The sequence below is a fragment of the Mus pahari genome, unplaced genomic scaffold (assembly GCF_900095145.1).
Source record: "Mus pahari unplaced genomic scaffold, PAHARI_EIJ_v1.1 scaffold_3385_U1_1, whole genome shotgun sequence".
Classification (NCBI taxonomy): Eukaryota; Metazoa; Chordata; class Mammalia; order Rodentia; family Muridae; genus Mus; species Mus pahari.
The window spans coordinates 160,510-177,353 of record NW_018393543.1 but is presented as its reverse complement, the minus strand read 5'-3'; the positions used below and the strand labels follow the sequence as shown (position 1 = coordinate 177,353).

General features: G+C 43.1%; 1 protein-coding gene across 3 annotated transcripts in view; it reads left to right on the top strand.

The window, feature by feature from the left end:
* LOC110315597 (F-box/WD repeat-containing protein 15-like) overlaps positions 1 to 15,635 on the top strand; it is a 17,760-nt gene extending 2,125 nt beyond the window's left edge. The window contains exons 4-10 of one of the 3 annotated variants that reach the window (XM_021189611.1): positions 418 to 536; positions 7,118 to 7,327; positions 8,843 to 9,001; positions 9,868 to 10,078; positions 11,492 to 11,670; positions 11,954 to 12,078; positions 15,530 to 15,635. In XM_021189611.1, coding sequence (XP_021045270.1) covers positions 418 to 536; positions 7,118 to 7,327; positions 8,843 to 9,001; positions 9,868 to 10,078; positions 11,492 to 11,670; positions 11,954 to 12,078; positions 15,530 to 15,635 — 1,109 coding nt within the window. Of the gene's footprint in view, positions 1 to 417; positions 537 to 7,117; positions 7,332 to 8,842; positions 9,002 to 9,867; positions 10,079 to 11,491; positions 11,671 to 11,953; positions 12,079 to 15,529 lie in introns of all 3 variants that reach the window. The other 2 variants (XM_021189612.1, XM_021189613.1) reach the window with 2 other exon arrangements.
* Positions 15,636 to 16,844: the final 1,209 nt, after the last annotated feature.

The window sequence follows — 16,844 nt, the reverse complement described above, 5'->3', positions numbered from 1 at the left end:
CTTCCTTCCTTCCTTCCTTCCTTCCTTCCTTCCTTCCTTCCTTCCTTCCTTAAGACAGGATCTCATGTACCACAGGCTGACCTCAAACCCTTCGTGTAAGACACACCAATGTCCTTGAACTTCAGACCCTTCTGCCCCCACATGGGGTTATGGTTTATAGGTCTCTAGGAACAGAATGGAGCACTTTTCCAAGGGAGACCCAGTCCCAGTAACCAGTTTGTATCTATAGAAACAGTTTAAAAAATAAATGTGTGTGAATCGAGCCCAGCCTGCAGTGTGCTTGGCTGCCTCCCTTCATCCTTTCCACAGCTGTTATCTAAGCCTTCTTCATGGCAGAGGGAAGGGAACCATACCTCCTTCGGTTAGAGTTGTCCCTCACCTCTCTTGTGTCCACATATTGTTGGGGTTTCCTTGCAGGAGTTCTGGCATATACACGTTATATCTCAGGGCGTGGCTTAACAAGAAATGGACAAGGCAGGTCGGTCGTCTGTATGTTGTCTTCTATGGCCAAGATTTCCACCTGGGATATTCATGAGGTGAGTCTGGCCGGTGAGTAACACAAGTTATTCTCCTATGAATTTTGATTTCATGTTTTTGTTGTTGTTGATCATGAGACAGGATCCCCCTGTACAGACCTGGCTGTCCTGGAAGTCCCCATATAGATCCACCTACCTTGGCTTCCCATATGCTTGGGTCAAAGGTTTGCACCACCACACCTGATTTTCCCTCTTCTTACTTTTTTTTTTTTTAATTTTTAGATTTAATTACTTTGTATGTATGAGTGCTTTCTGTGCATATGTATGTGTGGTCCCCATGTGTCTGCTGCCTGTGGAGGTCACAAGAGGGTGTCAGGTCCCTTAAAAACTGTAGTTGCAGATGACTGTAAGCTGTGGGCACTGGGCCTGTGGGCACTGAACTCAGGTCCTCTGCTAAGCCATCTGTGCAGGGCCTGTCAGTGTTTCAAAGTTTTCATCATAGAGATTGTTCTCATCCAAGGTCGGGTTTACTCCTAGGTATTCTTTTAAAAGATATATATATATATATATGTGTGTGTACATATATACATATATATGTGTGTGTGTATATATGTATGTATATGCATATATGTGTGTGTATATGTATGTGTGTGTATATATATATANATATATATATATATGTGTGTGTGTGTGTGTGTGTGTGTGTGTGTGTGTGTGTAAAATTTTATATATGTGTGTGCCTGTGGTAGTTTATGGTTGGTACAGGATAGTAGAGGCTAGAGGCTGTGAGATGTTGTGTAGTCTTTGGGAACCCAACAACTGTCCTCTACAAGAGCATTAATTGTTCTGAACTGGTGGGCCATCACTCCAGCCCCTTTCTCCAGGTTTTTTAAAAATGAGTTTGAAACAGGGTTTCACATGTAAGAGCCTTAAGCCTCAGAGGAAACTTGCTCTGTTGACCAGGCTGGCCGTGAATTCTGAGATCTGCTCACTTGTGCCTGTTGGGATCAGAAGAACATACCATGCCCACCAGGCCCCTTCGGGGTGGTGGTCCAGGCTACTGTGAGTCAGAAGGCTTCCCTCATACTTCTTCACTTTGGGTATTACTGTATAGGAAGAGTAGTGATTTTTCCCTGTTATCTTTGTAGCCTGGCAATTTGCTGGAAGTTTATCAGTTCCCAGACTTTTCCAGAGGAGTCTAAGGGTCTCTAAGTACAGGGTCACAGTGTCTGCAAATGAGGGAACTCTGGCTTCTCTTTCCTACTGGCATCTCTCTTGTTTGCTTCTCCTGTTTTATTGTTCTAGTAAAACAATACCATATGGATTGAGAGTAGAGAGTGTGGATATGCTTGTCTTGTTCCTGATTTTCCTGGAAATGCTTTTTTTTAAAAAAAAAAAATGGTATTTGAGGGGTTACAGTAAAGAAACTTCTAACATTACTACTCCATGATATGTTTAAGTTTTTTTTTTATTGTAGATATGAAAGAATGTCCAGAGGCATCTAGAAGAGTCCAGAGCAATCAGAAAGAAGTAGACTGTGTTGTGCTTTTAAAAAGACCAGGATATGTTTTGTAGAGCAAAGTATGGTGAGGTGGGAGGTGTGCCTCAGTGGGCAGGCCCAGGCTGGGGCATTCCTTCCCCTGAGGTAAGAGACATATGATGGGCTTAGTGCAGCGTAGAGTTTATTTAGGGAATGGGATGTAGAGATGAGAAGGGATTAGAGACAGAGAAAGATGGAGAGAAGGAGAGACAGAGGAGAGAAAAGGCCAGTCAGAAAATGTGGAGAGACTGGGAAGGGGGAAGAGGAAAATGGGAAAAAGAGGTTAGGAAGGGAAAAGAGCCAAACGGAAGGGGCAGAGAGAGCAAGGAGGGGCCAAACTGCCCCTTTTAACAAGCCAGGCCTACCTGGTTGTTGCCAGGTAACTGTTGGGTGGAGCCTAGAAGGAATGCTAATATCCTCCATTTTGTTTTAATTTAAAAAAGGAGAAACCTAAGAAAATGGAGATGGGGTGTTGGTCCAGTGTTAGGAGACTCCATTGTGTCCTTGCTGTCCAGGATCTGTGGGGCCATCTGTGGGTAGGAAGGAGCAGGTCCAGTAGAAGCATCCGTGTCTGTGTCTATAGGCAGTGACACATCTGTAGGACAGTTTAAAATATATATATATATATATATATATATATATATATATATATATATATCATAATGAGAAACATTTTAACTTTACATTTAAAAGACAAAGTAAATGAAACTTGAAAACTTGACCATGTGAATATGATAGTTGATTATATACCTTTAGTATGAGAAGCACCTGCTCTCAGTAGTTAAGAATGATGGAGAAAAATGTATGGAGAAAAATGTATGGAGTCATGGAACACCAGAGTCAGGGCAGCTGCTGAAAGGTGAAGGTGAATTAAGTTTATCTGACAGGGTCGGTAGAGAAGCTGTAAGTGGCAATTTGAGTTAATTCCAGGGGGTACACATAGCCAGAAATCTTTAAAGTGGCCAGGTTGTGTGACATTAAGGAGTTGGTAGGCCAAGGTCAGGGTCTGAAGCAGAAGACAAAAGAAATGGCAAGTTAGCATTATTTATGAGGGGTGATGTCAAGGATGTATTGACCTTGGAGGAGGGTAAGAATGTTCTCTGCAGGGTGAGACAACTCTGAGAGGCTTTTTCCTGTGGTGGAGGAGTGTGGGAGAAATGACTCACTTGTCTTAGGCAATATGAGACATTTAACTCCCTGGGTATCCTCTGTCCACAGTGTAGGCCAGGCCCTGGCATCAGGCATGGTAGTAGAGCAGTGATTCTCAGTTGTTGTCAGACCACAATCTAGGCAGTCTTGTCACTGTGCCCATATCATTCAGAGATCTTGGGCAATGTGGGGTTCACTGTCAGGATTTGGGGGTCTCTGTCTATTATAGTAAGCGAAAACATTTAACATTACCTTTAGCAGATTTCTGGCAAGATTGAAAGCCAGTATCTATTAAGTATATCGGAGTTAGACAATCTGTGTTTCTTTGCTCTAGGATGTATATAGTAAACAGAGTACATTGTAACATTATGACAGTAGCAAAAACAAGGATAAAGTTATAATGACTTTTCTCTAACTGTCAGAAATCCCATAATCCAGCTTGATCTCATTTCTGGACATTTGGAGAGTCTTGAGAACTAACAATTACCACATAATACAGGTTGCCTACAAGTTTGTGTGTTAGTGGGCTTTCTGTTGCTCTGTTAAAAGGCCATGGCCAAAAATGTAACTTGGAAGAAAGGACTCACAAGTTATAGTCCATCAGAGGAGGCTAAGGCAGAAACTGAAGCAGTGCGAAAGTCATATGCCTCAGTACAGGGGAATGCCAGGGCCAGGAAGCAGGAATGGGTGGTTTGGGGAACAGGGCAGGGGGAGGGTATAGGGGGCTTTGGAGATAGCATTTGAAATGTAAATGAAGAAAATATCTAAAAAAAAAAAAAAAAAAAGAATAGTTAATGTGGTAGGAATAGCTCACAACAAAATTTTAGTTAAAAGAATGTAGATTAAAACAACATATGCTGGGGAAAAAAAATAAAGAAAGAAACTGAAGCAGAGTCCATGGAGGGTTGGTCATTCTTTATGGCTCGTTCTCCATGGCTTCCTCAGTTAGCTTTCTCATATCACCCAGGAACACCAGCCTGGCAGTAGCACTGCCTACAATGGGCTGAGTTCTCCCACATTGATGATTGATTAGGGAAATGCTCTACAGATGTGCTTAGAGGCAATCTGCTGGCATGTATATGGGGTTGATGCCCTCCCTCAATTCACCACATGTGATAGTAGGGAGAGCTGGCCCTGACCTCATTGGCTGTGGCACTAGGAGTACGTGCCTCCACTCCTTGACTGGACAGCAAAGTGGAACTGTTTTCTCTTGGAGCGCAGATGGAGTAATTGACATAACTGTTTTCCATATGATTCTTTCTCGAATAATATCTACCAGTATTTGGGGTACCTCACCCCAGGAGCCAAACAGAACAGAGTGTGAGTTTGACTGAGCATAGTTCTCCTTGGCTTTCCTGGTCTGTGTGTCTTAGGGTAGGAAACATGGCTAGAGCTGTGGCAGTATGGCTTGACCTGGCTGCAGCACAGCTGGGCAGGTAGATAATCTCTGTTCTCTATGGTTTTGTGAGTGCTAGGGGCATATATGATGCCCTGGGAGAGGGATGGTGGGGACCTTAGTACCAGTAGGAAAGAACCCAAGACTGGCCATGCCTGTGGTTCTTGAGGATATTACTCCTGGCTTGTCTCAGTGTTATGAAACTAGATTCCCACTGTGCAGTCCCTGCTGGTTTGTGCAAGAGTTTTTTCTCTTGTGTCCTCTGACTGGTGAGATGGCCAGCTGCCGAGCCAGTGTAGGAGAGAACCGGGTGAATGCTGGAACCTCAAAGTGTTTTTCTGATTATCTTTTGTTCTCTCAACTATTTTTTATTTTAAAAGGCAATAGAACCTAATGGAGTGAACATTAATCCATTCTTGAGGTTGGTTGGTTCTGTGTGTCTAGGAGAAGGTCTTATCCTTTAGTTCTAGTTGGCCTGGTACTATGTAGACCAGGCTAGCCTCCACCTCAACAGATCTGCCTGCCTCTGCCTCCTAATTGCTGGGACTAAAGGGTTGGCCCAACACACCCAACAAGAAGGTTTTTATTTTGTTAGACAGGGTCTCAGTGTTTATGAACATAGTCTCCTACAGCAAACTGAAAATGTAACATAGTGAACAGGATGATCTTGGGGTTGGGGGTTTTGGGATATATGGTTTTGTTGTTGTTGTTGTTGTTTTTGTTTTTTTTTTGTTCTAGGCCGGTTGGAAGAGGCTGTTTAGGACAATATCAGGCTGTCCTAGAGATCACTCTGCAGTCCAGGCTGGCCTTGGACTCATGGGGACCCTCCTACCTCTGTCTCCTAAATGCTAGGCAGGATCCAGTGGTGCATCATCATCATACCTGGCAGAGGGAGTGTAGTGGGACCTCAGCCTCGTGAGGCTGAGTCATGTGCTACATGGTAATAAGGCCTTCAACAGGTTGCCTTTCAAAGGAGTGAAAGTGACAGTCACATTTTAATGAAATAGATTGACTCAAAGGGGAGATTACATTTAGAAGGAAGGAGAGGTTATTAATAATTTTCATGAAAATGTAGCTAGGGCTTAGAAATGGCTATATTGATTGCTGCCTCTAATAATTTACTAAATTTAATTATTGTTTGTCTTTTTGTCATTGATGCTGCTGCTCATGGAGTGTGTGTGTGTGTGTGTGTGTGTGTGTGATTTTTTTTAAAAAAAAACAAAAACAAAACCACACATTTATTTTATTTGCTTTATCTGCATGTTCACCTTCATACCCAAATATGGCATCAGATCCCAGTATACATCATTGTGAGCCACCATGTCATTGCTTGGAATTGAACTCAGGACCTCTGTAAGAGTAGACAGTGCTCTTAAACACTGAGCCATCTTTCATACACCTTAGAATTTTTTTTTTTAAGCAAAAGGAAAGCCTGATAGAGAAACCTGTTTTTCTCATTTGCAATGTGATACAGTGACCAGTTTTGGAATTGATTCATTGTGAATATGTTTGCTTCATGTGTTGTAAAACTTAATACTGTGAGAAGTAGTGGCTCAGGCCTTTAACTCCAGAACACAGGAGGCAGAGGCAGGCGAGTTTGAAGCCAGCTTGGATTCCATAGAGAATTCCAGGAGAGCTTGGGTATAGAGTGTCCCTGTCTCAAATCCAAAAAACTAAAACCAACCAAACAAACCCAAAACAAAAACAAAACAAAACAACAACAACAACAAAACAAGACAAAAACCAAAATCACACCTAGCACAACTAGAAGTGATGACAGGCCCATGCTCCCTGCTGGCACTGTTAGTAAAGGGTGAAATGGCTCTGAGCACAGGGCCAGTGATTGTTCCTCATGAATGTTTGTGGGAGTTCGTTCTCCACTTCCATGTGGTTCCTAGGGACTGTACTCCTGTCATCAGGTTCAGTGGCAGGTGTCCTTCCCTGCTGAGCCATCTTGACAGCCATGTTTTTCTCTCTGGTCTGTATAGTGAGTGTGTGCTCACCTCTGAGCATAATGGATGTGTCCTGTGTTCCTGTCCACTCCTGCCCCAAATAATCTAGATGTTTGTTTTCTTCCTTGTGTTCCTTTTATTTTTATGTACATAGGTATTCTGTCTGCATGTATATCCATGTGAGGGAGTCAGATCCCTGGAATGGGAGTTACAGACAACTGTGAGCTACCATGTGTGTGCTGGGAATTGAACCCAGGTCCTTTGGTTAAGAACATCTGGTCATTTTAATGGCTGAGCCATCTCTCTAGCCCCGTGTTCCTTTTTCTTTTTTGAGATAGTCTTGTAATGTATTCCCAACTGGCCTGCAACTTGACATTGTAGACCAGGTTGGCCTTAAGCTGCTCCTGACTTTCCCACCTGTGCCTCCCTCTGCTGGGATTCTAGGCATGTGGTACCATGTCCAGTGAGAGATGCTTAGAACTTTCATATTTTCTACTTACAAGTAAGAAGGGCTTCCAGCATAGATGAGGCTTCCAAATAAAGCTAGTGGGTAAAAGCAGTTGAACTAGAGGTGCTCAGACACGATGATGCTCTTATTCTCCAGGGCGTTATGACATGGATAAGCCCAGTACAGCCAGCTAGAATCAAGCTGTTGACTACCCTCCCTGAGATGCACATTGTGGTCACTGTAGATATGCAATCAACTATCAAACTGTGGGACTGTATCAGCAATGATGCCGTGGCGACTAGCAGCCTGTTCTTTCCCTGTCAATCACTGAAGTCTGTCTTTACCAAGGATGGACCTATTATCTTGGTAAGTGAATCCTAAATTTGGAATGATCTCACAGAATAAAACACTTGCCAATTTGTGGTCTCATTACTGTCAAGTCTTAAGTTGCCCTCTTGGAGTCTCTGCAAAGCATAGAGTCAACCACAGCATACCATAAACTTGACCATCCCTTAGCCTTTGACCTATTTATTGTACATTTCCTTAAGCCATTCTCTTAAAAAATATCATTTAAAAATTCTTTCCTGAGATATGGGGAGAGATGGCTCAGTGGGTAGCAATGTATGCTGTGCAAGCATGAAGACTTAAGTTTAAATATCTGATACTCACATAAAAAGTGGGATGTGGCTAAATGTGCCTTTAACCCCAGTATTGTTGGGGATGAAAACACAAGGGTCACTGGGACTAGATGGCTGCTAGCCAAGCCAGCCTCGCTCCAGGTTCAACAAGAGACTCTCTGAGGAAATCAGGAGAAGGGTGATCTAACAGGGTACCTGGCAGCCTTCTCTGGTTTCCATGTATGCCCAGGTATGTAATCTACATACATATACAGAAATATACATATAACATGCACAGGCGTGCAAGCACACACACACACACACACACACACACACACGTGCGTGCGCACACACACACACAATTTTCCTAAGTGATTTTACATCTTGTTTATTATTGCTGAACCCTTGAAGTTTGATAGGAACAATCGAGAGAAGAATGTAAATTTTATCATATGTTGAGAAAAAAGGATCATGTTGATGTCCTAGTGAGTCCAGGGAAAGAGTGTTTTAGGACTTGGAACATCTTTACACATACCCTACCTCTCAGTGTTTGAGACAGAGTCTCATGATGTAGTTGTAGTCCTGGCAGGCCTAGAACTCACTGTGTAGACTACGGTAGTCTAACTCAGAGATCAGACTGCCTCTGCCTGCTGAGTGTTGAGATTAAAGGCATATGCTACCATGCCCTACAAAAGTTATTTAAAAAACAAAAAACAAAAAACCTGCATGGCATGGTGGTGCATGTCACAGAGGCAGTTGACTCTCTTGAATTTGAGGCCAGACTGGTCTACAGAGTTCCAGGATAGCCAGAGATACACAGAGAAATCCTGTCTCAAAAAACCTAAAGGAAAAAAGGTATTTTTGTGTGTGTGTGTGAATATTTTGCCTGCATGTGTGTCTATGTATCATGAGCCGGCTTGGAGGACCGAAAAAGCCATTGGAGCCCCTGAGACTGAACCTACTCATGCAATTGCGCATGTGCATTCATTCTTTCTGTGCAGACATTCTTTCTGTCTCTCCCTCTGTCTGTCTCTGTCTCTCTGTATCTCTCTCTCTCTGCACAGTTACCTACTGAGTCATTCCCCCAGGTCTAGAGAGCCTTCTTCCATGGGATCAGCGCAGACACTCTGTGAGGCAGGCTGGTCACAGCTTTGGGTCTCGGTACTGGACGTGAAGACACAGTGGTGTATCTCAGAGCAGAGAACACTGCTTCCGCCATGCTTAACCTTTCCCCACTGACCGGGTGCTGCTGCTCTGATTTCAGGCAGGCGATACCTTGGGTAAACTCTACATCTTCAGGATTCCAGATTTACACCTCATTACCACAGTCAATGTCTTCCCATATGGTATTATCCACATCATCTTCTCTCCTCAGAAGAAATGGGTCTTTCTGAATAGGAAACACACACATATCATGCCAAAGGTAGGTGTATTCTAGCAACTCCGGGGTGAAGGTGGCAGACAGTGGGAAGGTTGAGCCCTCAGGGAGGTCCTGGCAGGCCACTCCCCCTCTCCTAAGCCCTATCATAAGAAAAGCCATCAGACTGTCAGGAAAGAACAATGTGCTTGGGAGCAGTCACCTGACCAGTCACAATGGCAAATGTCTATTAGTAAAGTGTCCTTGAAATGTGGCTCAGCCAAAGGATGAAGGCAGGTGAAATAACAGTCCCCAGACACCTTCGCTGGCCCTGAACTCAAAGCAAATTTAGATCACTGGCTGGCATGCTCACCAGTGGCTGGTGCATTTCAGATAAGTGCTACCATACCCAGTGCTTTATACACTGCCTTGTCTCTTAACTGCCAGCTCTCTGGTGCCTGGTTCCTAGGTACTGTGAGAGCAATGGTCTGCTCAGAGGCCAGGTACTGCTCAGGGCCCAAGCATATTTATTTGGTTTTATACATTGACATACTTTCAAAGAAGTCTATGTTATAATATAACAGTCTCAATGCCTCATTTAAAGAAAATGTCCAGAACAGCCCTGGACTGGTCCTCTGCAGAGGGACAATGTACTTAACCAAGCTCTGCCTGAGGCAGAGGGAGGCTTACTGAGGTGCCCTTTGACCTGAGTCAGGGACTCCATTCTGTCTCTGAATGTGATGGGAGGGGCAGGAAGACGGTAAGTTATTCAGACCTTGAGTGGGAACAATGATTGCTCCACTCTGTCCTGGGTGAAGAACAGATGCGTCCACTCCTGGGTTTCTTTCGAAAGCCCCTCATGTGGAGTGTTCATGTGCCAGGCTGCAGAGATTTACTCTTCATTGATTCCCCATGGGCAATACTCTCTGCAGGTGTTTTACATTAACAGCTTACTAAGGACATCAGAATTCTCTGACCCAGTGTCTACCATTCTCCAATTTTCATTATGTGAAAGAGCCTGCTGGACCCCAAGAAGGGAAGACAGGATAACCCTGATGTCTATACGTGGCCCCCATAAAGTTCCAAAGTTTGTCACATTTGATATGGAGCTGGAAGAGATTGGGAACCAAATAATTGTTAAAGGTAAACCTTAAAAACTTCTCAAGCCCGACATGAAGGAACATATCCAAATTAGGAGACTGAGTCAGGAAAGCTTCCTAGAGGGTGATGTCTCACAAACAGAAAAGATGGAGTGATCAAGATGGTTTAGCATGTGCACATGCATATGTACACCCACACAGATGTGTGTATATACACACACACAGTGACACACACAGTGATAAAATTAAAAACATAGCAATAAATGGCCCAGTATTNTAGTGCACACTGAGTGCTGGGATTACAGCCCAGCATTCAGGTAGAGANCTCTGCAGAGCTCTTGATGTTCCAGGCCAGCCTGAGCTATACAGTGAGTACCAGGTAGTCAAGGATGCATNGCGAGACCTTGTCTCAAAAACAAAAACACCCAAATGANAAGNAGTAAAGAACTATATTATGGGTGGCAAAATGTCTTAGGGCAGAAGTTTTCTACCTCTGGGTTGTGACTGCTATGGTAAAACTTCTATCTTCAAAAATACTTAAATCATGATTGATAACAATAGCAACATTACCATTATGAAGTAACAATGAAAGTAACTTTATGTCCAGGGTGACCCCCCTACTGTCACNTGAGAACTGTACTAAAGTTCAGTAGGATGCATTAGGAAGGTTGAGAGCTCTGGCGTAGAGGATAGAGACACTTACCTAACAAGCCTGACAGCCTAGATCAATTCCTGGGGTACCACATGATGGAGGAGAGATCCAAATCCCACAAGTTGTCCCCTGACCCCACATGTGTGCTTGTGCCATGAATAACTACACAAACATAATAATATAAAAACAATCTTTAAAAGAAATCGCCATTTCTCCTGTGTCTCCTGCATGTGCTCATAGTAAGTTATAAATGCTTGATGTTGTTTTGTATTTTTAGTCTTTGAAGACAGGGGTTCTCTGTGTAGCCATGGCTAGCCTGGATCTTGCTCTGTAGACCAGGCTGGCCTTGAACTTGGAGATCCACTGAACTGTGCTGGATTGTGGATCACCGTATAATGATGCTCCACATGATGTTTTTGTAAAGGGAGAAGGAGGCTCCTTCCGGAGATGTGAACTTGTGCGTGTTTGATGGTCACCACTCTTGTGAACTACAAATTTCTCAGGCAGACATGTTTCCATTTCTGTCATGTGCTAGGGACTGGGTTCTACTCTCCTTTCCCAGTACCTTCCCAATGTTTGAGCTGACTGTCCACATGGTCCCTGTGTCACAGCCTGTCTTTCTATGGCTGAGGTCATGGATTCGTCAGGACACGAACTTGACAGACCAACGGACTGTTTTCATTGTCTCTTTCAGACTAGCATGCCATGGAAGGAGGGATGCGCTTTTCAGTAAGCATTAAGGATATTGCTCTTACTTAAATGATTAAAAAAAAAATGCCTCTGTATTTTCTGTGTTTGCTACAGGATATTTGACAGCCAGCTTCTCGTTGGCAGAATATGAGGGGAGACCAGAATGGTTTGGAGTCAGTGATAAGGATATGATTGTTTGTTCAACTGTATCCTCTCTGTTGCTCTTCAATATGCAGGGTGTCCGTCTGCAGACATTTCAGTACTTCCCAGAAGAGGTCTTGAGACTATGGGTGGTATGTTTGGAATTTTTCCCTTGCAGTGATTTTTTTTGTAAATAGATTTACATTTTTAAACTTAATACTGTTGGTGTGTGCGCATATGCATTTGTTTGTGCTGGAGCTCTTTCAGAGTCCAGAAGTCAACTTCCTGGTGTTAGTCTCTCTCTTTCCAGTTTTATGTGGGCTCAGAGCGCCAGGCTTGCTCAGCAAGTGCCTTTACCTGATGAGCCTCTCCTAGGCCTCTCCCTGTCTTTTGATCTGACATTGACTCCTACTCACACTTGGGTGTTCTTTGAAGGACCCTGTTCATGTCATTGTCACCTTTATCGATGGCTCTTTGGATGTGTATGCATGGGAGGAGAGAAGTCCGCTGCTCAGGAAGTGTTATCGACTACAAAACAGGAGACACCTGCCACCACAAAGGTAAGCTCTGCTTCTTGACTTAAACTTGACATTAATTTTAAAACATTTCTGGAGCTGGAGAGATGGCTAAGCAGTTAAGAGCACTGGCTGTTCTTCCAGAGGGCTTGGGTTCAATTCCCAGCATCCACATGCAGCTCACACCTGTCTGTAACTCCAGTTCCAGGGCATCTGACTGACACCCTCACACCAATGCAGTGAAAGTAAAGTTACACATATTGAAAAGTTCTGTGCAAAAAGTGCATTTTAAAAAGAAAAAAGAACTTTCTATAAATAGATATCACTAAATTTATGATCTCCAGCATCACACAGAACAGACATTGTGCTTTGTGTGTGTAATATTTAAGAAGTAGAGGCAGGAGGTTCCTGAAGTTCAAGGTCACCTTCTGCTACTTAGGAAGTTTGGCAGCCAAACTGGGTTCATTACAAAACTATCATAAACAAAGAAAACTAGGAACTGGGTAAGCATAACGCATGCTTTTAATCTCAGCATTTGGAAGGCAGATTCCAGTGGATATCTTGTCAGTTAGAGGCCAACCTGGTCAACCTAGTGAGTCCCAGGACAGCTAGTGCTATAGAACAAGATTATGTATTAGGAATAAAGGGAAGGAGGGGAAAAATAAAGAATTGCTAGTTCTCCAGATTTCAACACAAACAGTTATTTCAACAGTCTCAGGCCCACAGCCAAAGTGTGGGGACTGCTTCCTCATGTCTTGGCTTTAATGGCAGGACGGGTTCTCCTGAGTGTGGTCCCCTCTTGGGTTCCTTCATCAGTGAGCTGCCTCATCTCCATTTGGCTAATTTTCCTTTGACTTTTACTTGCCTTCATCCAAGATATTTTCAGTGATCATGGTGTGGTGGTACAGTCCCCAAACCCTGCACCCAGGATGCTGAAGCAAATGCTGATTGCCCGTTAGCAAGACACCCTGACCCTGTCTCCCAAAAAAGGAAAAGATAAAAAAGAGTCCCTGCTCTTGCAGGATTTTTATGTGTCGCGTCGGCAGTCTTGGAACCAGGCTGACCTTGAACTCTACCTTGCGACCCACCAGTCTCGTCCTCCGTAGTACTGGGGCTAAGGTGCTCACCCAGTGTCCTTATTCAGTAAGGGCCAGCAGCACATGACGACTCACCAATATAATTTATATTACATGTGTTACTTAAAGATATTTCTCCCTCTGAACATAGTGGCACAGAGCTATAACTCCAGTCTGCTGGAAACTAAGGCGGAAGAATTACCTCAAGTTTGAGGCTAGCCTATGCTGCATTCAGATTCAATGCTAATCTTGGCTGTACAATCAAACCTTATTTCATTTTTTCTCCCACATTCTTTGGGGGTTATATTTGTTGTCTTGATTGTTTGTTGTTGTTGTTTGGTAGGTTTTGATGTTTTGTTTGTTTCCTCCACTGTGCTGTGGAGAGACTTTTTAGTTTGTTTCAGTCCTTTTTGTCAATTCTTGCTTTGGTGGCTGGTACTTGGGAGTCCCTAGTCAAGAACTCCTGCCTAGACCCAAGTCATAGCACTTTTTCTACACATTCTCTCTTAGTCATTTTCCAGTCTCAGGTGTAGTCTTTCCTTTAATATGTTATGCATTGATTATTGAATTATTGAGTAGTGGGAGGTATAAGAATATGGTGGCCCTTGAATTTTCCTGATAGCATTTATTGAAGAGTCTATTCCTTAAAACAAAACAAAACAAAACAAAACAAACAAACAAACAAAAACCCCAAAGGATAAAAGTGCAGGTTCTCCTCCTAGGTCCTGATGCAGGTGTCTGAGGGCAATATCATTCATCCTCCGTTAGTCACAGCAGCTTGCTGTGACATACTTTAAAATCTGATACTGTGTTAACTTCAGTTTGGTTGTTGCTCAGGATAGCCTCGGCTATGTAAAGTGTGTTATTTGAGCATGTGCATATATGTTGTTTTGTTTTGAGACATCTTGTATACCCCCAGACTGGCCTGAAACTTGCTATGTAGTTAAGGCTAGCCTAAAACTTTATGTATCCAAGGCTTGCCTTGTATTCCTCAACCTTTTCACTTTCACTCAGTGTTGGTTTTTTTCATTGGTATTTTCTTCTCCTTCAGGATTTGGAATGGACTTGACCCTGTTTGTCTGGCTTGTATGATGTGCTGAAAGATCTATTGACATTGGGTCTGTCATTCTATAGATCAGGGGTAATGCCCCTCTGATTTTAAGTTTTTTGTTTAATTTTTAGAAACTTGTTCTTGGTGAATCTAGTATAAATTGTTGGAGCTTAATGTATTTGAGCTTGACTTGCTTTGACTCTCTGTAGACTTACCAATTTGGGCAAGGTATTTTGTCTTCCTTGTGCTGGGGTAGTGAATCTAGGGTAGGACTGACACTTGAGCTCCTGTGTGATCCAGTAGAGGTTTCTGTCAGTACTAAAGAATGGAATGATTGACATGTGCCCACCACGCCCCCTAGTGGGGAGGGGATGCATTGCTATATTCACTGTGAATTAAGTTTGGTTAAGGGAATAGAACTCAGCTTTTAAACAAACTTTTTAAATTAAAATCTTTGTTTCTTTTCTGAGACAAGGTCAGACTATATAGCCTCAACTAACCCCAAACTCACTCGAACTCTGTCGATTCTCTGGATGCACCCTCCTAAATTGTAGTTAGTTTTGGGTTTGTGGTTTCTCAACTGGCTTCTCTCTCCTTTCTTAAGCTAAGTAATGTGCTTGAACAACTGAGAATTGAGAAATGGGGCAGAGGTCTATTGCAGAAGGCTGGGATTGGAACTCCTGCTATGGATGATAGTCCTCCTGGACCAATGTGTGCAGTTACTCAAAATTAACCTGAGATGGCTCAGCAGTTTGGGCAACTGCCACCAAGCCAGACAAGTTCAGTATTTGTAACTTATTGGTGAAAGGAGAGAACTGATTTCTACAAGTTATTATCTACCCACTTCATACATATGTATTCATGTGGGGGGGACACACATAGAGGCACACATAGGCACACCCACCCACAAATGTGGGTACACAGGCACCCCCCCACATGTATGTAGTCACACATACCCATACACACAGGCATGTACATGCTCAAGCACACACACATACACACACCTAGGCACACACACACAGACACACACAAGTGCACACTTACACACAGGATAAATATGTAGTTTTTTATTTGTTTATTTTATGTATATGAATACACTGTAGTGATATTCACACACACCAGAAGGTGGCATCAGATGAAATTACAGATGGTTTTGAGCCAACATTTGCTTGTTCAGAATTGATCTCAGGACTCTGGAAGAGCAGTCAGTGCTCTAAACCACTGAGCCATCTGTCCAGTCCCCAACAAAAAAGTATGTAGTTTTAAACTAATTCAGGACTGTGATGAAAAGACAGTCCTTTAATTATTAGTTGATAAATCTCACTCCCATTTGAGCACTGACATCTTGTTTTTTTCCCCCCTTTGGCAGTTGCATGGAAAAAACTTTATGTGACGAAGTGAGCATAATTCGGGTGATGATAAACGGTCCCATTCCCTGCTATCTGATGGCATATACCTTGAACATCCACTCTTAAAATCTGAGTGGGTTGTGTGTCCTGTAACTCAATGGTAATAAAGTTCTATTTGCAAGCACAGGCTGGTGATTTTGGTGTTGCTAAGTGGTGAAGAGGCCAAGTGTGGCAGTGCACAGCTTTAATCCTGACACTGAAGAGGCAGAGGCAGGTGGAAGATCTGCGTTTTGAGGCCAGCGTGGTCTACAGAGCTAGTTGCAGGCCAACCAGGGCCACATCATGAGAACTTGTCTCTGAAACAAGCACCATGGCTAGATGAGCAAGTCATTTGGCTGTGACATCTATCATTTCATTGCTATAGGGTTGAATCAGATGAGCAGGCCATGTGGGCAGCTTATCATTGTGAAAGCCATGTGGCAAATTAAAAACAATTGTCTGTAACTCCAGTTCCAGGGGATATGGTACCCCTAACACATACATACAGGCAAAATAGCAACAAACATAAAATTCATTTAAAAAAAAAAAAAAGGAAAGAAAAGAAGAAAAGAAAAAAAATTACTAAAACCAGGTGGCAGAGCACACCTTTAATCCCACCTCTTGGGACACAGAGTTGGCCAGAACTGAGTACAAGCCACCCCGGTTTACAGAGGGAGATCCAGGACAGTCAGGGCTGTGTACATATGTGTACACACAGAAACCCTGTCTTGGAAAACCTTAACATGGAAAATTAAAATTTAATTGAGCTTATGGTTTAAAAGGATTAGAGTCAATATGGTAGAGAAAAGGCATGGAGGCAGGAACAGTGCAGAGTGAACATCTTCATCTGCAGACAGGAAGCAACGAGATATCATGGAAATGACAAGTCTTTTTAAACCTCAAAGCCTGTCCACAGTGACACACCCCCTCCAACAGAGCCACACCTCCTAATCCTTCCAACATAGTTATGAGAGCCATTCTCATTCAGATTATCACACATGCACACAAGTGCATAGCACACAGAATCATGGAAACGAAGGAACCCCATACCTAAACACTTGAGAGGCTGAAGCCTTAAAAGAATCCTAAAGTATATGGTGAGCTCAAGGTTAACTTGGAATACATGACACCACCTCTCAAAAGAAATAAAATCAAGGGATTTGATACAAGGCTTGCTAGTTGTGACCAGAGGTGCTCTTCCAGAGGACCCAGGTTCAATTCCCAGCACAGGGCAGTTCACAACTGACAATCCAGTTACTGCGATCCAACACCCTCTTCTGGCCTCTGAGGTAACTA